The sequence below is a fragment of the Pelophylax lessonae genome (assembly GCF_965119305.1).
Source record: "Pelophylax lessonae genome assembly, chromosome: 3".
Classification (NCBI taxonomy): Eukaryota; Metazoa; Chordata; class Amphibia; order Anura; family Ranidae; genus Pelophylax; species Pelophylax lessonae.
The window spans coordinates 291,433,618-291,457,381 of record NC_138770.1 but is presented as its reverse complement, the minus strand read 5'-3'; the positions used below and the strand labels follow the sequence as shown (position 1 = coordinate 291,457,381).

The 23,764-nt window shown below is 46.8% G+C and overlaps 1 protein-coding gene across 2 annotated transcripts in view; it reads right to left on the bottom strand.

Annotated features, from left to right (window-relative positions):
- LOC309551106 (putative cation-transporting ATPase 13A4) overlaps nt 1-23,764 on the bottom strand; it is a 159,501-nt gene that overhangs the window by 51,253 nt on the left and 84,484 nt on the right. For both annotated transcript variants that reach the window (XM_082251552.1, XM_082251553.1), the window contains 2 exons: nt 23,529-23,692; nt 51-167 (listed from right to left, as the gene is read on the bottom strand). In XM_082251552.1, coding sequence (XP_082107678.1) covers nt 51-167; nt 23,529-23,692 — 281 coding nt within the window. The remainder of the gene's footprint in view (nt 1-50; nt 168-23,528; nt 23,693-23,764) is intronic.

Sequence of the window (23,764 nt, the reverse complement as noted above, 5' to 3'; positions counted from 1 at the left end):
AAAGATTAGAAATACATTAAAATATTCTATATTTACTTTTATTTACCTACTTTTGGAAGCAATGAGTAGAAATGGTTCACAATTATTTGATAGGATTTTCCAGTCATAGCAAAATGAAAAGGTTTGGTTTTGTCATTATCTGCTTCACTCATGTCAATGTATAACTCCTGTAAAACAATATTAACAAACATATGTATTAATCACTGCCATATGATTATTTTAGATGTATCTCTTTAAAAGGAAATCATGTTTTTTTTTTTTTTTTATTTCAGTTGATAGTAAAATTACATTTCACATTTAGTGTCATTTTCTTATCCTTTTGGTCATTGGTATAGATTTGTAAACTTTTAAAAATGTGCATTGCCATAGATCTACCCTAACAACCTTTTCAAAATCATCTGCCAGCTTTGCAACTGCTAGTATGTTTTTTAATGGACACAGAGTAAAGTATTGTATCACTTTCATAAAAGCATCATAAGTGTGCAAGCCATCAATCATGCTGATAGCAGTACATAAGTTTTTTTTTTTCCAGTTTGATGGACACGTGCATCATGAGGCTGGCCCGTAAAATATTGAGGGATTCTGTACCACCCTATGCCCCAAATGTTGATATGAGCATTTGTGAGGGGCTGGGTGGTTATGTGCAACTTACCTTTCCTCTGAGCAGGGGGTGTGATAGAAATTAGGGCTACTACTACTAAACTAAATGCATTGTCTTTTATAGTGCATTATCTAGGATAGGCAAAATGAGTAGACAGGAGAAATGCATTGCTTCCTATGGGAATTGTTTATAGTATATTGTAAAGCAAACTCCTGAGCTGCATGTTCATCATGTATGAACTACTGGAAGCTAGTGACTAAGAGTGACTAATAATAGGTACTGTAAGCAAAGGCCAATAGCCCTATGTAAATAACTTACAGCCTGTAATTAGGCTATCATATTATGTGTTTGTCTCATACCTGTCACTACTAGGCCTGCAGAATCATTATTCACCTACACAACAATACAATAAGAATATAGTAATTTAATTCAGACAGGTATAACTCTCTTCTATGATCCCTGGTAACCCATGTAAGGAGCTGTTGAGTATCGCTGGATCTGTGTTGGTGGGCAATGGGTTGGAGGGGATTTCTGCGGCTTGTTTTGTTTCTGATTTTTTTTTTGTTTTTTGATTTATGTGTTATATGACATGTTAGTATGGGAAGGCTAGGATCATAGACTCTCAGTAGTGTAGTGGGAGTGTATCTTCAATTGATTTATTGGTTAATTGTTCAATTACCTAATTGCCATGCCATGCTTACTTGTATCATGCATATATATTTATTTCATGCAATGTATGTGTATATGAGGTTTGAGTAAGCGCTGACTTTAGCGCGAAACGTGTTACCTTTTATGTACCTGTCATACCTCTGATGTGATTTTAATACTTCAAAAAAGTTACCAAGGAGTGCAGCAATATTCTGTATTTTTGCATGTCTCTGAATCTCACAGATGAGCTGTGCAGCACCATGGGTCCTGTTTAGTGTTGAGCGAACACGGACTGTATTATTCGTGTTCGTACCGAATAATTGGATTTTTTTTACCCGAACACGGACACGGACACTTTACTGTATGTTCGGGTAAAAATCCGTGTTCGGTCGTTTTATTTCCGGGTTTTGCATGCTTTGGCGCTCTTTTCATGGCGGGCTTTCAACAGCCAATCAACAATCGTTTAACTGGTGTGCCTTAAGCCATCCCAGCCATGCCTGCAAATGTCTTAGTAGCTGTGATTGGCCGTCTGAAGCATGTGACCAAGTCTTTATAAGTTCGAGGCAGCCGCCGCAGCAGCGTCATTCTGCTGCTTAGCTAAGGGACAGAGCACACATCAATGTGCTGGCTGCTGATTAGGGAAAGATAGGCAGGAAAAAACCATTTGTGTCCGGATAGAATTGAGGGACAGGTCGGAGTGTTTAGGCAGGGCGAGTTGTAGGCATTTTAGGGATAGAGTCTGCTGAATTATAGGGTCAGTGTCTTCTACAAACTACAATCGATATTGCTGTGTGGGGGGTGGGGTGAATCTGCACTCAATCCTGATCTACGATCTCTTCTCAATCCTGTTAGGGACAGAGTCTGCTGAATTTTAGGGAAACTGTGTTCTACAAACTACAATCGATATTGCTGTGTGGTGTGGGATTGGAGATAGGCAGGTGTCAGTGATCCACATCCATTTTTCTGTGTGTGAGCTGCAGTGAACACAATCTTTTTGGGCTGCAGTGAACACAATCTTTTTGGGCTGCAGTGAACACAATCTTTTTGGGCTGCAGTGAACACAATCTTTTTGGGGTGCAGTGAACAAAATCTTTTTGGGGTGCAGTGAACACAATCCTTTTTGGTGTGCAGTGAACACAATCTTTGTGGGGTGCAGTGAACAAAATCCTTTGTGGGGTGCAGTGAACACAATCTTTTTGGGGTGCAGTGAACAAAATCCTTTTTGGGGTGCAGTGAACAACATCCTTTTTGGGGTGCAGTGAACACAATCTTTTTGGGGTGCAGTGAACAAAATCCTTTGTGGGGTGCAGTGAACACAATCTTTTTGGGGTGCAGTGAACACAATCTTTTTGGGGTGGAGTGAACAACATCCTTTTTGGGGTGCAGTGAACAAAATCCTTTTTGGGGTGCAGTGAACAAAATCATTTTTGGGGTGCAGTGAACACAATCTTTTTGGGGTGCAGTGAACACAATCTTTGTGGGGTGCAGTGAACACAATCTTTTTGGGGTGGAGTGAACAACATCCTTTTTGGGGTGCAGTGAACAACATCCTTTTTGGGGTGCAGTGAACACAATCTTTTTGGGGTGCAGTGAACACAATCTTTGTGGGGTACAGTGAACAGAATCTTTGTGGGGTGCAGTGAACACAATCTTTGGGGGGTACAGTGAACACAATCTTTTTGGGGTGCAGTGAACACAATCTTTGTGGGGTGCAGTGAACACAATCTTTTTGGGGTGGAGTGAACAAAATCATTTTTGGGGTGCAGTGAACAACATCCTTTTTGGGGTGCAGTGATCAAAATCCTTTTTGGGGTGCAGTGAACACAATCTTTTTGGGGTGCAGTGAACAAAATCCTTTGTGGGGTGCAGTGAACAGAATCTTTGTGGGGTGCAGTGAACACAATCTTTGGGGGGGTACAGTGAACACAATCTTTTTGGGGTGCAGTGAACACAATCTTTGTGGGGTACAGTGAACAGAATCTTTGTGGGGTGCAGTGAACACAATCTTTGGGGGGTACAGTGAACACAATCTTTTTGGGGTGCAGTGAACACAATCTTTGGGGGGTACAGTGAAACAAAATCTTTTAGGGGTGCAGTGAACACAATCTTTGTGGGGTGCAGTGAACACAATCTTTGGGGGGGTACAGTGAACACAATCTTTTTGGGGTGCAGTGAACAACATCCTTTTAGGGTGCAGTGAACACAATCTTTGTGGGGTGCAGTGAACAACATCCTTTTAGGGTGCAGTGAACACAATCTTTGTGGGGTACAGTGAACAGAATCTTTGTGGGGTGCAGTGAACACAATCTTTGGGGGGTACAGTGAACACAATCTTTGTGAGGTGCAGTGAACACAATCTTTGTGGGGTGCAGTGAACACAATCATTGTGGGGTGCAGTGAACTCAATCTTTGTGGGGTACAGTGAACACAATCTCATACTTCTGAAGATTTGAGGGTGCTGCCTGTTCCATACTCCCCCTACTCCTCATCTAGCCTTTTAGGGGTACAAACAATAGTAATTGGGGCCTAGTGTGGTTGTGTACGTGTGATATACATACACTTTTTTTGGATCATATTTTCTATTCCGCTATTTAATCAAAAACCTTTGGGGATCAGTTAAATTGGGGGATAGTCTGTGTTGGTACGTGTGAGAGAGATCCACCTTTCCAAGTTGTTGGGGTTCATCTCATACTTCTGAAGGTTTGAGGGTGCTGCCTGTTCCATACTCCCCCTACTCCTAGCCTTTTAGGGGTACAAACAATAGTAATTGGGGCCTAGTGTGGTTGTGTACGTGTGATATACATACACTTTTTTTGGATCATATTTTCTATTCCGCTATTTAATCAAAAATCTTTGGGGATCAGTTAAATTGGGGGATAGTCTGTGTTGGTACGTGTGAGAGAGATCCACCTTTCCAAGTTGTTGGGGTTCATCTCATACTTCTGAAGGTTTGAGGGTGCTGCCTGTTCCATACCCCCCCTACTCCTCATCTAGCCTTTTAGGGGTACAAACAATAGTAATTGGGGCCTAGTGTGGTTGTGTACGTGTGATATACATACACTTTTTTTGGATCATATTTTCTATTCCGCTATTTAATCAAAAACCTTTGGGGATCAGTTAAATTGGGGGATAGTCTGTGTTGGTACGTGTGAGAGAGATCCACCTTTCCAAGTTGTTGGGGTTCATCTCATACTTCTGAAGGTTTGAGGGTGCTGCCTGTTCCATACTCCCCCTACTCCTCATCTAGCCTTTTAGGGGTACAAACAATAGTAATTGGGGCCCAGTGTGGTTGTGTACGTGTGATATACATACACTTTTTTTGGATCATATTTTCTATTCCGCTATTTAATCAAAAACCTTTGGGGATCAGTTAAATTGGGGGATAGTCTGTGTTGGTACGTGTGAGAGAGATCCACCTTTCCAAGTTGTTGGGGTTCATCTCATACTTCTGAAGGTTTGAGGGTGCTGCCTGTTCCATACTCCCCCTACTCCTCATCTAGCCTTTTAGGGGTACAAACAATAGTAATTGGGGCCTAGTGTGGTTGTGTACGTGTGATATACATACACTTTTTTTGGATCATATTTTCTATTCCGCTATTTAATCAAAAACCTTTGGGGATCAGTTAAATTGGGGGATAGTCTGTGTTGGTACGTGTGAGAGAGATCCACCTTTCCAAGTTGTTGGGGTTCATCTCATACTTCTGAAGGTTTGAGGGTGCTGCCTGTTCCATACCCCCCCTACTCCTCATCTAGCCTTTTAGGGGTACAAACAATAGTAATTGGGGCCTAGTGTGGTTGTGTACGTGTGATATACATACACTTTTTTTGGATCATATTTTCTATTCCGCTATTTAATCAAAAACCTTTGGGGATCAGTTAAATTGGGGGATAGTCTGTGTTGGTACGTGTGAGAGAGATCCACCTTTCCAAGTTGTTGGGGTTCATCTCATACTTCTGAAGGTTTGAGGGTGCTGCCTGTTCCATACCCCCCCTACTCCTCATCTAGCCTTTTAGGGGTACAAACAATAGTAATTGGGGCCTAGTGTGGTTGTGTACGTGTGATATACATACACTTTTTTTGGATCATATTTTCTATTCCGCTATTTAATCAAAAACCTTTGGGGATCAGTTAAATTGGGGGATAGTCTGTGTTGGTACGTGTGAGAGAGATCCACCTTTCCAAGTTGTTGGGGTTCATCTCATACTTCTGAAGGTTTGAGGGTGCTGCCTGTTCCATACTCCCCCTACTCCTAGCCTTTTAGGGGTACAAACAATAGTAATTGGGGCCTAGTGTGGTTGTGTACGTGTGATATACATACACTTTTTTTGGATCATATTTTCTATTCCGCTATTTAATCAAAAACCTTTGGGGATCAGTTAAATTGGGGGATAGTCTGTGTTGGTACGTGTGAGAGAGATCCACCTTTCCAAGTTGTTGGGGTTCATCTCATACTTCTGAAGGTTTGAGGGTGCTGCCTGTTCCATACTCCCCCTACTCCTCATCTAGCCTTTTAGGGGTACAAACAATAGTAATTGGGGCCCAGTGTGGTTGTGTACGTGTGATATACATACATTTTTTTTGGATCATATTTTCTATTCCGCTATTTAATCAAAAACCTTTGGGGATCAGTTAAATTGGGGGATAGTCTGTGTTGGTACGTGTGAGAGAGATCCACCTTTCCAAGTTGTTGGGGTTCATCTCATACTTCTGAAGGTTTGAGGGTGCTGCCTGTTCCATACTCCCCCTACTCCTCATCTAGCCTTTTAGGGGTACAAACAATAGTAATTGGGGCCCAGTGTGGTTGTGTACGTGTGATATACATACACTTTTTTTGGACCATATTTTCTATTCCGCTATTTAATCAAAAACCTTTGGGGATCAGTTAAATTGGGGGATAGTCTGTGTTGGTACGTGTGAGAGAGATCCACCTTTCCAAGTTGTTGGGGTTCATCTCATACTTCTGAAGGTTTGAGGGTGCTGCCTGTTCCATACCCCCCCTACTCCTCATCTAGCCTTTTAGGGGTACAAACAATAGTAATTGGGGCCTAGTGTGGTTGTGTACGTGTGATATACATACACTTTTTTTGGATCATATTTTCTATTCCGCTATTTAATCAAAAACCTTTGGGGATCAGTTAAATTGGGGGATAGTCTGTGTTGGTACGTGTGAGAGAGATCCACCTTTCCAAGTTGTTGGGGTTCATCTCATACTTCTGAAGGTTTGAGGGTGCTGCCTGTTCCATACCCCCCCTACTCCTCATCTAGCCTTTTAGGGGTACAAACAATAGTAATTGGGGCCTAGTGTGGTTGTGTACGTGTGATATACATACACTTTTTTTGGATCATATTTTCTATTCCGCTATTTAATCAAAAACCTTTGGGGATCAGTTAAATTGGGGGATAGTCTGTGTTGGTACGTGTGAGAGAGATCCACCTTTCCAAGTTGTTGGGGTTCATCTCATACTTCTGAAGGTTTGAGGGTGCTGCCTGTTCCATACCCCCCCTACTCCTCATCTAGCCTTTTAGGGGTACAAACAATAGTAATTGGGGCCTAGTGTGGTTGTGTACGTGTGATATACATACACTTTTTTTGGATCATATTTTCTATTCCGCTATTTAATCAAAAACCTTTGGGGATCAGTTAAATTGGGGGATAGTCTGTGTTGGTACGTGTGAGAGAGATCCACCTTTCCAAGTTGTTGGGGTTCATCTCATACTTCTGAAGGTTTGAGGGTGCTGCCTGTTCCATACCCCCCCTACTCCTCATCTAGCCTTTTAGGGGTACAAACAATAGTAATTGGGGCCTAGTGTGGTTGTGTACGTGTGATATACATACACTTTTTTTGATCATATTTCCTATTCCGCTATTCAATAAAAACCTTTGAGGATCAATTGAATTGCGGGATAGTCTGTGTCGGTACGTGTGAGATCCACCTTTCCAAGTTTTTGGGGTTCATCTCATACTTCTGAAGATTTGAGGGTGCTGCCTGTTCCATACTCCTCCTCCTACTCCTCATCCATCCTTTTAGGGGTACAAACAATAGTAATTGGGGCCTAGTGTGGTTGTGTACGTGCGAGATACATACACTTTTTTTGATCATATTTCCTATTCCGCTATTCAATAAAAACCTTTGAGGATCAATTGAATTGCGGGATAGTCTGTGTCGGTACGTGTGAGATCCACCTTTCCAAGTTTTTGGGGTTCATCTCATACTTCTGAAGATTTGAGGGTGCTGCCTGTTCCATACTCCTCCTCCTACTCCTCATCCATCCTTTTAGGGGTACAAACAATAGTAATTGGGGCCTAGTGTGGTTGTGTACGTGCGAGATACATACACTTTTTTTGATCATATTTCCTATTCCGCTATTCAATAAAAACCTTTGAGGATCAATTGAATTGCGGGATAGTCTGTGTCGGTACGTGTGAGATCCACCTTTCCAAGTTTTTGGGGTTCATCTCATACTTCTGAAGATTTGAGGGTGCTGTCTGTTCCATACTCCTCCTACTCCTCATCCATCCTTTTAGGGGTAGAAACAATAGTAATTGGGGCCTAGTGTGGTTTTGTACGTGCGAGATACATACACTTTTTTGGATCATATTTCCTATTCCGCTATTCAATAAAAACCTTTCTAGGGCAAGATCTTAAATTACAGAAATATGAGGAGACCGTCAAATAAGGGCCGTGGCCTGGGTCGTGGTGCTGCTGGTAGAGCTCCTGTTGCAAGGAGAGGACGTGGTCGATCTGTGCCAGCTACACGCACAAGTGAAACACCTTCCTCAAGTGTGAGTAGGCGACAGAACCTGCATCAGTATTTGGTAGGGCATCAAACGCCCCTAGAAGTGATGAGGCCAGAACAAGTTGAGGCGATAGTAGATTGGTTTGCTGCTGACAGTGCCTCCAGTTCCTTCACATTGTCTCCCACCCAGTCTACTGCAGAAAGGTCAGAGTTGGCACCTGCAGCCAATGTCCAACCGTCTTTCACCTCACCCCCTTGCAAATCAGGCCAGCAGTCTGAGCCCCAAGCCATACAGCAGTCTCTTATTCTTTTTGAGGACTCTGTCAGCAGGGTTTCCCAGGGCCATCCACCTAGCCCTGCCCCAGAAGTGGAAGAGATTGAGTGCAGCGATGCCCAACCACTTATTTCTCAAGATGAGTACATGCAAGGATCATCGCAGCACGTCTCCGATGATGACGAAACGCAGGTGCCAACTGCTGCGGCGTTCAGCATTGTGGAGACCGACAAGGAGGGCAGGGGTGAAGACTGGGTGGAAGATGATGTGGAGGACGATGAGGTCCTCGACCCCACATGGAATGAACGTCATGCAGGTGACCTGAGTAGTTTGGAGGAAGAGGCGGTGGTCGCACAGAGCCACCAGCACAGCAGAAGAGGGAGCAGGGTGCAGAAGCGGAGCGGCCGTGCCCTAGACACTACGCCCGCTACTGCCCAACGCAGCAAGGGAACGAGCGCACCAAAGTCAGCTCAAAGGAGTTCTCTAGCGTGGAAGTTCTTTAGAAAATGTGCTGATGACAGGACACGAGTGGTTTGCACCCTGTGCAATCAGAGCTTGAAGCGAGGCATAAACCTTCTCAACCTGAGCACAACCTGCATGATCAGGCATCTAAGTGCAAAGCACGAGCTGCAGTGGAGTACACACCTTCAAAACCAAGAAACGTCTCTGGCTCATCCTGCTTCCTCTTCTGCTGCAGTCTCGGCCGCTCCAGCCACATCTGTAGTGATACCGGCACCTGCCACCCCGCAAACAGACGATCTGTCAGCAACACCACCACCTGGGTCACCAACAACCATCTCCACAATGTCCCGTGGAAGCGTTCAGCTTTCCATCTCCCAAACACTTGAGAGGAAGAGGAAGTACCCCCCTACCCACCCGCGATCCCTGGCCCTGAATGCCAGCATTTCAAAATTATTGGCCTTTGAAATGCTGTCATTCCGTCTGGTGGAGACGCACAGTTTTAAAAACCTTATGTCGGTGGCTGTCCCACAGTACGTCGTGCCCAGCCGCCACTACTTTTCCAGGCAAGCCATCCCTTCCCTGCACAACCAAGTGGGGGAAAATATCAGGTGTGCACTGCGCAACGCCATCTGTGCCAAGGTCCACCTAACTACGGATACGTGGACCAGTAAGCACGGTCAGGGGCGTTATATCTCCCTAACGGCACACTGGGTAAATGCAGTGGCGGATGGGCCTGAGGCGGATAGCAATTTGGCGCATGTCCTTCCACCACCGAGGATTGCAGGGCGCTTCAGTTTGCCTCCTGTTCCTAACTCCTCCTACTCCGCTTCCTCATCCTCTACCGCCTCCTCATCCGGACAGCGTAACACCTTCACCACCAACTTCAGCACGGCCAGGGGTAAACGACAGCAGGCAGTTTTACAACTTGCCTGTTTGGGGGACAAACCACACACCGCGCAGGAGTTGTGGAGGAGCATGGAACAGCAGACAAATGAGTGGTTGCTGCCAGCGAGCCTCAAGCCCGGCCTGGTGGTGTGCGATAACGGGCGAAATCTCATAGCAGCTCTGGGCCTAGCCGGTTTGACGCACATCCCTTGCCTGGCGCATGTGCTGAATTTGGTGGTGCAGAGGTTCCTTAAAAACTACCCCGATATGTCAGAGCTGCTGCAGAAAGTGCGGGCCGTTTGTGCGCACTTTCGGCGTTCTCACCCTGCTGCTGCTCGCCTGGCAGCGCTGCAGCGTAACTTCGGCCTTCCCGCTCACCGCCTCATATGTGACGTGCCCACAAGGTGGAACTCCACCTTGCACATGCTGGAAAGACTGTGCGAGCAGCAGCAGGCCATAGTGGAGTTTCAGCTGCAGCACGCACGCGTGAGTCGCTCTGCGGAACAGCACCACTTCACCACCAATAACTGGGCCTCCATGCGAGACCTGTGTGCCTTGTTGCGCTGTTTTGAGTACTCCACCAACATGGCCAGTGGCAATGACGCCGTTCTCAGCTTAACTATCCCACTTCTATGCCTCCTTGAAAAAACAATTCGGGCGATGATGGAAGAGGATGTGGCACAGGATGAGGAGGAGGAGGAGGATGAAGAGGTAACATTTCCAAGGCTTTCAGGGCAGTCATTCGCAAGGGGCTCCGTGGGTGGGTTCCTGCACACGCAAACGCCAGGGACGCAATTGTCCAGCAGGGGCACAGTTCTGGAGGATGAGGAGGATGAGGAGGAGGAGGAGCTGGAGGAGGAGATGGAACCATGTTCACAGCAGGGTGGCACCCAGGCCAGCTCATGGCCATCACTGGTGCGTGGCTGGGGGGATACAGAGGACACGGACGATACACCTCCCACAGAGGACAGCCTTTCGTTGCCTCTGGGCAGCCTGGCACACATGAGCGATTACATGCTGCAGTGTCTCCACAACGACCGCCGAGTTGCCCACATTCTAACTTGTGCTGATTACTGGGTGGCCACGCTGCTGGATCCCCGTTACAAGGACAACGTACCGTCCTTAATTCACTCACTGGAGCGCGATCGCAAGATGCGCGAGTACAAGCGCACGCTGGTAGACGCCATGCTGCTGGCATTCCCATCTGACAGCGGGGCCACAGTGGAAGCACAAGGCAGAGGAGGAGGAGGAGGAGGTCGCCAACGCAACCAGGGCACCGCCAGCACCTCAGAAGGCAGGGTTAGCATGGCCGAAATGTGGAAAAGCTTTGTCAGCACGCCACAACAAACAGCAGCACCAGCAGCTCAGATGGAACGTCTTAGCAGGAGGCAGCATTTTACCAACATGGTGGAGCAGTATGTGTGCACACGCCTACATGTAGTGAATGACGGGTCTGCCCCCTTCAACTTCTGGGTCTCCAAATTGGGCACATGGCCTGAGCTTGCCCTTTACGCCTTGGAGGTGCTGGCGTGCCCTGCAGCCAGTGTATTATCTGAACGGGTATTTAGCACGGCTGGGGGCGTTATAACAGACAAGCGCAGCCGCCTGTCCAGAGACAATGTGGACAAGCTCACGTTCATTAAAATGAACCAGGCATGGATCCCACGGGACTTTTCCGTACCTTATGCAGAATAGCAATGGATACCGACCTTACCCACCCATTGTTCCATTTTTGCTCTTTCTCACTCTTTTGGGGTGTACCCTCATTTAAAATTTTTGAAAAGAAGCAGTGTTGGCTACCTCGTCCTCCTCCTCAGGGCCAGATTAATGTAGGGGCTATTGGAGCTGCAGCTCCAGGCCCCTACCTTTTATATAGGCCCCGGGTTGGCCATATTCACTGTTACCGCTCTTCTGTCACTTGTAAACACAGAAGTCTGGCTTCTATGCTCGCTTCCCCAGGCAGCACCCTCAGAACCTCCCCACACAGCGTGAAGGCCGGACAAGTAGGGACAGTTGGCGATGCATGGATGTGTTTATGGGCTTCAGAGACAGCATCCCATGTTGAATTAGGCATGCATGGCTGCACCCTTCCTCCTCTGGGTGCATGGCAAGGCACGGCCCTTAAGGCCCTTCAAAATCCTCAGCACCAAGCCCATGATGCTGTTAATCCGGCCCTGGTCCTCCTCCACCGCCGCTTCCACCTACACCGCCCATAGGTGTGCGCAGCCTATTGCATTAAGGTGTGCACCCCAAAGTTGAAATACACATGCATGTGTTTGCCAGCAGGGAGAGTAATGTATCGGGGCCATGTACCTGTAGGCAAGGAGAAATAGAGCAGAGCAGGTCCCAGGGAGATCTTTCCCATCTCCTCACTGGCAATGCTATGTGCCCTAGGTGATTAGGGTGTGCCCAGGCACACCCAGCACACCCTGTGCGCACGCCTATGTCACCGCCACATCCACCACCACCTCAACCTCCCTCCTACTCCATATGGGCCTCGTCCTTCAGAGATGAAGAAGAACATTGTTTTATTTTTCTGTTTTTTTTTGTTGTTTTAAGTTATTTCCCTATCCACATTTGTTTGCAGAGCACTTGCCATGCTCTTAATTACGTTTTGCTGCCATTTGCAGCACTCTAGCCCTTTCCTTTGGTGTTTTAGAGCCATTTTAGTGCCTTAAAGTTCGGGTCCCCATTGACTTCAATGGGGTTCGGTGTCCGGGAAAAGTTCGGTAAAAGTCCGGGACACGGACCCGGACTTTTTTTTAAAGTTCGGCCGAACCCATCGAACACGGACATCTAGGTGTCCGCTCAACCCTAGTCCTGTTCACAACATGTGAGGGTCGGCCACTCACCTAGAGTCACATTTCTTTGGCTCTACAATGTGTATAATAGTACAAGAACATCTGAGAATCTGAGCAAAATAGCCAAAAGCAATGGTTGCTTTCGTACCAAAGCACACCCAGTGTAGGTATTTGCATTCCTATGTATGTATCTGTCAGGGTGGAAGGCTTTTTTTCATTTATTTTATTCAACTTTATATTTTTTATACTTAACTGTATTGCTATCATAATGTGAAAGCATAGTGCAAGTGACAGGATCACTTTAAGAAGACACCTAATGTCACCTCTGCACTCTTTTGAAACTAACCAAGCACACATCATGCATGGAAGAATGATCAGGCAGCTTTATGGCTTTTTCAAATCACCTCCAGAAGATACCAAACAGCTCACTGTGAGCACGTGAACAAGAAAACTATAGAGTCTGTTTACATTCTCCTACCAGCATAAGCTCTACATCAATGGCAGAAAAATGATTGCATTACAACCTGGGGTATTTTTTGGAGGAAATGTGGAAATTTCTTCCTTGGAAAAGGTGGCCTCCAGTTTAGGTCTTGATTAGGGTTGAGCGGACACCTAGATGTCCGTGTTCGACGGGTTCGGCCGAACTTTAAAAAAAAGTCCAGGTCCGTGTCCCGGACTTTTACCGAACTTTTCCCGGACACCGAACCCCATTGAAGTCAATGGGGACCCGAACTTTAAGGCACTAAAATGGCTCTAAAACACCAATGGAAAGGGCTAGAGTGCTGCAAATGGCAGCAAAACGTAGTTAAGAGCATGGCAAGTGCTCTGCAAACAAATGTGGATAGGGAAATAACTTAAAACAACAAAAACAGAAAAATAAAACAATGTTCTTCATCTCTGAAGGACGAGGCCCATATGGAGTAGGAGGGAGGTTGAGGTGGTGGTGGATGTGGCGGTGTCATAGGCGTGCGCACAGGGTGTGCCTGGTGTACCTGGGCACACCCTAATCACCTAGGGCACATAGCATTATCGCTCTGTTTGCCAGTGAGGAGATGGGAAAGATCTCCCTCGCACCTGCTCTGCTCTATTTCTCTTTGCCAGCAGGGAGAGTAATGTATCGGGGCCATGTACATGTAGGCAAACACATGCATGTGTATTTCAACTTTGGGGTGCACACCCTAATGCAATAGGCTGCGCACACCTATGGGCGGTGTAGGTGGAAGCGGCGGTGGAGGAGGACCAGGGCCGGATTAAGAGCATCATGGTCTTGGTGCTGAGGATTTTGAAGGGCCTTAAGGGCCGTGCCTTGGCATGCACCCAGAGTAGGAAGGGTGCAGCCATGCATGCCTAATTCAACATGGGATGCTGTCTCTGAAGCCCATAAACACATCCATGCATCGGCAACTGTCCCTCCTTGTCCGGCCTTCGCGCTGTGTGGGGAGGTTCTGAGGGTGCTGCCTGGGGAAGCGAGCATAGAAGCCAGACTTCTGTGTTTACAAGTGACAGAGGAGCGGTCACAGTGAATATGGCCAACCCGGGGCCTATATAAAAGGTAGGGGCCTGCATGGAGCTGCAGCTCCAATAGCCCCTACGTTAATCTGGCCCTGAGGAGGAGGACGAGGTAGCCAACACTGCTTCTTTTCACAAATTTTAAATGAGGGTACACCCCAAAAGAGTGAGAAAGAGCAAAAATGGAACAATGGCTGGGTAAGGTCGGTATCCATTGCTATTCTGCACAAGGTACGGAAAAGTCCCGTGGGATCCATGCCTGGTTCATTTTAATGAACGTGAGCTTGTCCACATTGTCTCTGGACAGGCGGCTGCGCTTGTCTGTTATAACACCCCCAGCCGTGCTAAATACCCGTTCAGATAATACACTGGCTGCAGGGCACGCCAGCACCTCCAAGGCGTAAAGGGCAAGCTCAGGCCATGTGCCCAATTTGGAGACCCAAAAGTTGAAGGGGGCAGACACCTCATTCACTACATGTAGGCGTGTGCACACATACTGCTCCACCATGTTGGTAAAATGCTGCCTCCTGCTAAGACGTTCCATCTGAGCTGCTGGTGCTGCTGTTTGTTGTGGCGTTCTGACAAAGCTTTTCCACATTTCGGCCATGCTAACCCTGCCTTCTGAGGTGCTGGCGGTGCCCTGGTTGAGTTGGCGACCTCCTCCTCCTCTGCCTTGTGCTTCCACTGTGGCCCCGCTGTCAGATGGGAATGCCAGCAGCATCGCGTCTACCAGCGTGCGCTTGTACTCGCGCATCTTGCGATCGCGCTCCAGTGAGTGAATTAAGGACGGTACGTTGTCCTTGTAACGGGGATCCAGCAGCGTGGCCACCCAGTAATCAGCACAAGTTAGAATGTGGGCAACTCGGCGGTCGTTGTGGAGACACTGCAGCATGTAATCGCTCATGTGTGCCAGGCTGCCCAGAGGCGACGAAAGGCTGTCCTCTGTGGGAGGTGTATCGTCCGTGTCCTCTGTATCCCCCCAGACACGCACCAGTGATGGCCATGAGCTGGCCTGGGTGCCACCCTGCTGTGAACATGGTTCCATCTCCTCCTCCAGCTCCTCCTCCTCCTCATCCTCCTCATCCTCCAGAACTGTGCCCCTGCTGGACAATTGTGTCCCTGGCGTTTGTGTGTGCAGGAACCCACCCTCGGAGCCCCTTGCGAATGACTGCCCTGAAAGCCTTGGAAATGTTACCTCTTCATCCTCCTCCTCCTCCTCATCCTGTGCCACATCCTCTTCCATCATCGCCCGAATTGTTTTTTCAAGGAGGCATAGAAGTGGGATAGTTAAGCTGAGAACGGCGTCATTGCCACTGGCCATGTTGGTGGAGTACTCAAAACAGCGCAACAAGGCACACAGGTCTCGCATGGAGGCCCAGTTATTGGTGGTGAAGTGGTGCTGTTCCGCAGAGCGACTCACGCGTGCGTGCTGCAGCTGAAACTCCACTATGGCCTGCTGCTGCTCGCACAGTCTTTCCAGCATGTGCAAGGTGGAGTTCCACCTTGTGGGCACGTCACATATGAGGCGGTGAGCGGGAAGGCCGAAGTTACGCTGCAGCGCTGCCAGGCGAGCAGCAGCAGGGTGAGAACGCCGAAAGTGCGCACAAACGGCCCGCACTTTCTGCAGCAGCTCTGACATATCGGGGTAGTTTTTAAGGAACCTCTGCACCACCAAATTCAGCACATGCGCCAGGCAAGGGATGTGCGTCAAACCGGCTAGGCCCAGAGCTGCTATGAGATTTCTCCCGTTATCGCACACCACCAGGCCGGGCTTGAGGCTCGCTGGCAGCAACCACTCATTTGTCTGCTGTTCCATGCTCCTCTACAACTCCTGCGCGGTGTGTGGTTTGTCCCCCAAACAGGCAAGTTGTAAAACTGCCTGCTGTCGTTTACCCCTGGCCGTGCTGAAGTTGGTGGTGAAGGTGTTACGCTGTCCGGATGAGGAGGCGGTAGAGGATGAGGAAGCGGAGTAGGAGGAGTTAGGAACAGGAGGCAAACTGAAGCGCCCTGCAATCCTCGGTGGTGGAAGGACATGCGCCAAATTGCTATCCGCCTCAGGCCCATCCGCCACTGCATTTACTCAGTGTGCCGTTAGGGAGATATAACGCCCCTGACCGTGCTTACTGGTCCACGTATCGGTAGTTAGGTGGACCTTGGCACAGATGGCGGTGCGCAGTGCACACCTGATTTTTTCCCCCACTTGGTTGTGCAGGGAAGGGATGGCTTGCCTGGAAAAGTAGTGGCGGCTGGGCACGACGTACTGTGGGACAGCCACCGACATAAGGTTTTTAAAACTGTGCGTCTCCACCAGACGGAATGACAGCATTTCAAAGGCCAATAATTTTGAAATGCTGGCATTCAGGGCCAGGGATCGCGGGTGGGTAGGGGGGTACTTCCTCTTCCTCTCAAGTGTTTGGGAGATGGAAAGCTGAACGCTTCCACGGGACATTGTGGAGATGGTTGTTGGTGACCCAGGTGGTGGTGTTGCTGACAGATCGTCTGTTTGCGGGGTGGCAGGTGTCGGTATCACTACAGATGTGGCTGGAGCGGCCGAGACTGCAGCAGAAGAGGAAGCAGGATGAGCCAGAGACGTTTCTTGGTTTTGAAGGTGTGTACTCCACTGCAGCTCGTGCTTTGCACTTAGATGCCTGATCATGCAGGTTGTGCTCAGGTTGAGAAGGTTTATGCCTCGCTTCAAGCTCTGATTGCACAGGGTGCAAACCACTCGTGTCCTGTCATCGGCACATTTTCTAAAGAACTTCCACGCTAGAGAACTCCTTTGAGCTGACTTTGGTGCGCTCGTTCCCTTGCTGCGTTGGGCAGTAGCGGGCGTAGTGTCTAGGGCACGGCCGCTCCGCTTTTGCACCCTGCTCCCTCTTCTGCTGTGCTGGTGGCTCTGTGCAACCACCGCCTCTTCCTCCAAACTACTCAGGTCACCTGCATGACGTTCATTCCATGTGGGGTCGAGGACCTCATCGTCCTCCACATCATCTTCCACCCAGTCTTCACCCCTGCCCTCCTTGTCGGTCTCCACAATGCTGAACGCCGCAGCAGTTGGCACCTGCGTTTCGTCATCATCGGAGACGTGCTGCGATGATCCTTGCATGTACTCATCTTGAGAAATAAGTGGTTGGGCATCGCTGCACTCAATCTCTTCCACTTCTGGGGCAGGGCTAGGTGGATAGCCCTGGGAAACCCTGCTGACAGAGTCATCAAAAAGAAGAAGAGACTGCTGTATGGCTTGGGGCTCAGACTGCTTGCCTGATTTGCAAGGGGGTGAGGTGAAAGACGGTTGGACATCGGCTGCAGGTGCCAACTGTGACCTTTCTGCAGTAAACTGGGTGGGAGACAATGTGAAGGAACTGGAGGCACTGTCAGCAGCAAACCAATCTACTATCGCCTCCACTTGTTCTGGCCTCATCACTTCTAGGGGCGTATGATGCCCTACCAAATACTGATGCAGGTTCTGTCGCCTACTCACACTTGAGGAAGGTGTTTCACTTGTGCGTGTAGCTGGCACAGATCGACCACGTCCTCTCCTTGCAACAGGAGCTCTAGCAGCAGCACCACCACGACCCAGGCCATGGCCCCTATTTGACGCTCTCCTCATATTTCTGAAATTTAAGATCTTGCCCTAGAAAGGTCTTTATTGAATAGCGGAACAAAAGAACAACAGTATCGCACGGGTGTATCTCACAGTCAAATATGCAAACTATGCCGCAATTTAATGTTTTTTACACCAAAAGGGTGTGTATTGAATAGCGGAATAGGATAAAAAACTGTGTATCTCACACGTACAAACACAGACTAGGCCCGATTAAATTTTTTCCTACCCTAAAGGGAGGATGAGGAAGAGGAGTATGGAACAGGCAGCACCCTCAAATCTTCAGAAGTATGAGATGAACCCCAAAAACTTGGAAAGGTGGATCTCACACGTACCGACACAGACTATTCCGCAATTTAATTGAGCCCCAAAGGTTTTTATTGAATAGCGGAATAGGAAATATGATAAAAAAAAAAAGCGTATGTTTTTCACACGTACAGAAGCACACTAGGCCCCAATTACTATTGTTTGTACACCTAAAAGGATGGATGAGGAAGAGGAGGAGGAGGAGTATAGAACAGGCAGCACCCTCAAAGCTTCAGAAGTATGAGATGAACCCCAAAAACTTGGAAAGGTGGATCTCACACGTACCGACACAGACTATTCCGCAATTTAATTGAGCCCCAAAGGTTTTTATTGAATAGCGGAATAGGAAATATGATCAAAAAAAAGTGTATGTTTTTCACACGTACAGAAGCACACTAGGCCCCAATTACTATTGTTTGTACACCTAAAAGGATGGATGAGGAGGAGGAGGAGGAGGAGTATAGAACAGGCAGCACCCTCAAAGCTTCAGAAGTATGAGATGAACCCCAAAAACTTGGAAAGGTGGATCTCACACGTACAGACACAGACTATTCCGCAATTTAATTGAGCCCCAAAGGTTTTTATTGAATAGCGGAATAGGAAATATGATCAAAAAAAAGTGTATGTTTTTCACACGTACAGAAGCACACTAGGCCCCAATTACTATTGTTTGTACACCTAAAAGGATGGATGAGGAGGAGGAGGAGGAGGAGTATAGAACAGGCAGCACCCTCAAAGCTTCAGAAGTATGAGATGAACCCCAAAAACTTGGAAAGGTGGATCTCACACGTACCGACACAGACTATTCCGCAATTTAATTGAGCCCCAAAGGTTTTTATTGAATAGCGGAATAGGAAATATGATCAAAAAAAAGTGTATGTTTTTCACACGTACAGAAGCACACTAGGCCCCAATTACTATTGTTTGTACACCTAAAAGGATGGATGAGGAAGAGGAGGAGGAGGAGTATACAACAGGCAGCACCCTCAAAGCTTCAGAAGTATGAGATGAACCCCAAAAACTTGGAAAGGTGGATCTCACACGTACCGACACAGACTATTCCGCAATTTAATTGAGCCCCAAAGGTTTTTATTGAATAGCGGAATAGGAAATATGATAAAAAAAAAAAGCGTATGTTTTTCACACGTACAGAAGCACACTAGGCCCCAATTACTATTGTTTGTACACCTAAAAGGATGGATGAGGAAGAGGAGGAGGAGGAGTATAGAACAGGCAGCACCCTCAAAGCTTCAGAAGTATGAGATGAACCCCAAAAACTTGGAAAGGTGGATCTCACACGTACCGACACAGACTATTCCGCAATTTAATTGAGCCCCAAAGGTTTTTATTGAATAGCGGAATAGGAAATATGATCAAAAAAAAGTGTATGTTTTTCACACGTACAGAAGCACACTAGGCCCCAATTACTATTGTTTGTACACCTAAAAGGATGGATGAGGAGGAGGAGGAGGAGGAGTATAGAACAGGCAGCACCCTCAAAGCTTCAGAAGTATGAGATGAACCCCAAAAACTTGGAAAGGTGGATCTCACACGTACAGACACAGACTATTCCGCAATTTAATTGAGCCCCAAAGGTTTTTATTGAATAGCGGAATAGGAAATATGATCAAAAAAAAGTGTATGTTTTTCACACGTACAGAAGCACACTAGGCCCCAATTACTATTGTTTGTACACCTAAAAGGATGGATGAGGAGGAGGAGGAGGAGGAGTATAGAACAGGCAGCACCCTCAAAGCTTCAGAAGTATGAGATGAACCCCAAAAACTTGGAAAGGTGGATCTCACACGTACCGACACAGACTATTCCGCAATTTAATTGAGCCCCAAAGGTTTTTATTGAATAGCGGAATAGGAAATATGATCAAAAAAAAGTGTATGTTTTTCACACGTACAGAAGCACACTAGGCCCCAATTACTATTGTTTGTACACCTAAAAGGATGGATGAGGAAGAGGAGGAGGAGGAGTATACAACAGGCAGCACCCTCAAAGCTTCAGAAGTATGAGATGAACCCCAAAAACTTGGAAAGGTGGATCTCACACGTACCGACACAGACTATTCCGCAATTTAATTGAGCCCCAAAGGTTTTTATTGAATAGCGGAATAGGAAATATGATCAAAAAAAAGTGTATGTTTTTCACACGTACAGAAGCACACTAGGCCCCAATTACTATTGTTTGTACACCTAAAAGGATGGATGAGGAGGAGGAGTATAGAACAGGCAGCACCCTCAAAGCTTCAGAAGTATGAGATGAACCCCAAAAACTTGGAAAGGTGGATCTCACACGTACAGACACAGACTATTCCGCAATTTAATTGAGCCCCAAAGGTTTTTATTGAATAGCGGAATAGGAAATATGATAAAAAAAAAGTGTATGTTTTTCACACGTACAGAAGCACACTAGGCCCCAATTACTATTGTTTGTACACCTAAAAGGATGGATGAGGAGGAGGAGGAGGAGTATAGAACAGGCAGCACCCTCAAAGCTTCAGAAGTATGAGATGAACCCCAAAAACTTGGAAAGGTGGATCTCACACGTACCGACACAGACTATTCCGCAATTTAATTGAGCCCCAAAGGTTTTTATCGAATAGCGGAATAGGAAATATGATCAAAAAAAAGTGTATGTTTTTCACACGTACAGAAGCACACTAGGCCTCAATTACTATTGTTTGTACACCAAAATGGATGGATGAGGAAGAGGAGGAGGAGGAGTATAGAACAGGCAGCACCCTCAAAAGCTTCAGAAGTATGAGATGAACCCCAAAAACTTGGAAAGGTGGATCTCACACGTACCGACACAGACTATTCCGCAATTTAATTGAGCCCCAAAGGTTTTTATTGAATAACGGAATAGGAAATATGATCAAAAAAAGTGTATGTTTTTCACACGTACAGAAGCACACTAGGCCCCAATTACTATTGTTTGTACACCTAAAAGGATGGATGAGGAGGAGGAGGAGGAGTATAGAACAGGCAGCACCCTCAAAGCTTCAGAAGTATGAGATTGTATTCACTGTACCCCACAAAGATTGTGTTCACTGTACCCCACAAAGATTGTGTTCACTGTACCCCACAAAGGTTTTGTTCACTGCACCCCACAAAGATTGTGTTCACTGTACCCCACAAAGATTGTGTTCACTGCACCCCAAAAGGATTGTCTTCTCTGCACCCCACAAAGATTGTGTTCACTGTACCCCACAAAGGTTTTGTTCACTGTACCCCACAAAGATTGTGTTCACTGCACTCCAAAAGGATTGTCTTCACTGCACCCCACAAAGATTGTGTTCACTGTACCCCACAAAGGTTTTGTTCACTGCACCCCACAAAGATTGTGTTCACTGTACCCCACAAAGGTTTTGTTCACTGCACCCCACAAAGATTGTGTTCACTGTACCCCCCAAAGATTTTGTTCACTGCACCCCACAAGGATTGTCTTCACTGCACCCCACAAGGATTGTCTTCACTGCACCCCACAAAGATTGTGTTCACTGTACCCCACAAAGATTGTGTTCACTGCACCCCACAAAGATTGTGTTCACTGCACCCCACAAAGATTGTGTTCACTGTACCCCCCAAAGATTTTGTTCACTGCACCCCACAAGGATTGTCTTCACTGCACCCCACAAGGATTGTCTTCACTGCACCCCACAAGGATTGTGTTCACTGTACCCCACAAAGATTTTGTTCACTGCACCCCACAAAGATTGTGTTCACTGTACCCCACAAAGATTTTGTTCACTGCACTCCAAAAGGATTGTCTTCACTGCACCCCACAAAGATTGTGTTCACTGTACCCCACAAAGGTTTTGTTCACTGCACCCCACAAAGATTGTGTTCACTGTACCCCACAAAGGTTTTGTTCACTGCACCCCACAAAGATTGTGTTCACTGTACCCCACAAAGATTGTGTTCACTGTACCTCACAAAGGTTGTGTTCACTGTACCCCACAAAGGTTTTGTTCACTGCACCCCACAAAGATTGTGTTCACTGTACCCCACAAAGGTTGTGTTCACTGCACCCCACAAAGGTTTTGTTCACTGCACACCACAAAGATTGTGTTCACTGCACCCCACAAAGATTGTGTTCACTGTACCCCACAAAGGTTTTGTTCACTGCACCCCACACAGATTGTGTTCACTGTACCCCACAAAGATTGTGTTCACTGCACTCCAAAAGGATTGTCTTCACTGCACCCCACAAGGATTGTCTTCACTGCACCCCACAAGGATTGTCTTCACTGCACCCCACAAAGATTGTGTTCACTGCACCTCACAAAGGTTTTGTTCACTGCACCCCACAAAGATTGTGTTCACTGTACCCCCCAAATATTTTGTTCACTGCACCCCACAAGGATTGTCTTCTCTGCACCCCACAAAGATTGTGTTCACTGTACCCCCCAAAGATTTTGTTCACTGCACCCCACAAGGATTGTCTTCACTGCACCCCACAAGGATTGTCTTCACTGCACCCCACAAAGATTGTGTTCACTGTACCCCCACAAAGGTTTTGTTCACTGCACCCCACAAAGATTTTGTTCACTGCACTCCAAAAGGATTGTGTTCACTGCACCCCAAAAAGATTGTGTTCACTGCAGCCCACACACAGAAAAATGGATGTGGATCACTGACACCTGCCTATCTCCTATCCCACACCACACAGCAATATCGATTGTAGTTTGTAGAACACACTTTCCCTAAAATTCAGCAGACTCTGTCCCTAACAGGATTGAGAAGAGATCGTAGATCAGGAGAACTAAGTGCAGACCCCACCCCATGCAGCAATATCGATGGTAGTTTGTAGAACACACTGACCCTATAATTCAGCAGACTCTATCCCTAAAATGCCTACAACTCGCCCTGCCTAAACACTCCGACCTGTCCCTCAATTCTATCCGGACACAAATGGTTTTTTCCTGCCTATCTTTCCCTAATCAGCAGCCAGCACGTTGATGTGTGCTCTGTCCCTGATCTAAGCAGCATAATGACGCCGCTGCGGCTGCCTCGAACTTATAAAGACTTGGTCACATGCTTCAGACGGCCAATCACAGCTACTGAGACATTTGCAGGCATGGCTGGGATGGCTTAAGGCACACCAGTTAAACGATTGTTGATTGGCTGTTGAAAGCCCGCCATGAAAAGAGCGCCAAAGCATGCAAAACCCGGAAATAAAACGACCGAACACGGATTTTTACCCGAATATACAGTAAAGTGTCCGTGTTCGTGTTCGGGTAACAAAAATCCAATTATTCGGTACGAACACAAATAATACAGTCCGTGTTCGCTCAACACTAGTCTTGATTAAGGATTCAAACTGGGAAAATCAATCGTGGCATATATACAAAAAGTTGGAGCGCTGTACAAAGCACTGCAAACTTCCCCCTGCAGTCTAAAGCACAGATCAGGTGCCAACATTCAAACAAGTTCATCCAGGCTAGCTGAATGAAATTGGAAGACAGAAGGAAGAAATGCCACACATTGAAACCCAGCCACAATATAGAGAGGCAAAGATACAGCTTCAGCCTGAACTCTTCCTGGCTATGCTTGTCTGACTTGTTTTTCCCTGCGTTCGTAGCCTAATCATAGACATATTTGTAAATTGAATATGCTGTATTAACTTCATTATTAAACCCCATTACATTTATTTTCATAAATGAAATCTTTGTGGGGTCAACATACTTGTGATCCAGGTTCATCTTCTTGATTAACTTTCATTGTTTGCCAGGTGACTGATGCAGGACAGCATCCTTCAGGAGCTTTGGCTTCTAATAAAATTAAGCTGCTGCCACAGGGAATCATCCCTGAAGATTTGCCAACAGTGCAGGCAGTCTGAAGGTTATCTCCTGAGTACCAAATAAAAATCAGCAGTAAGGAAAAAGAAAAAAAAAACATTTTTTATGGTAGAAAAACTTCAA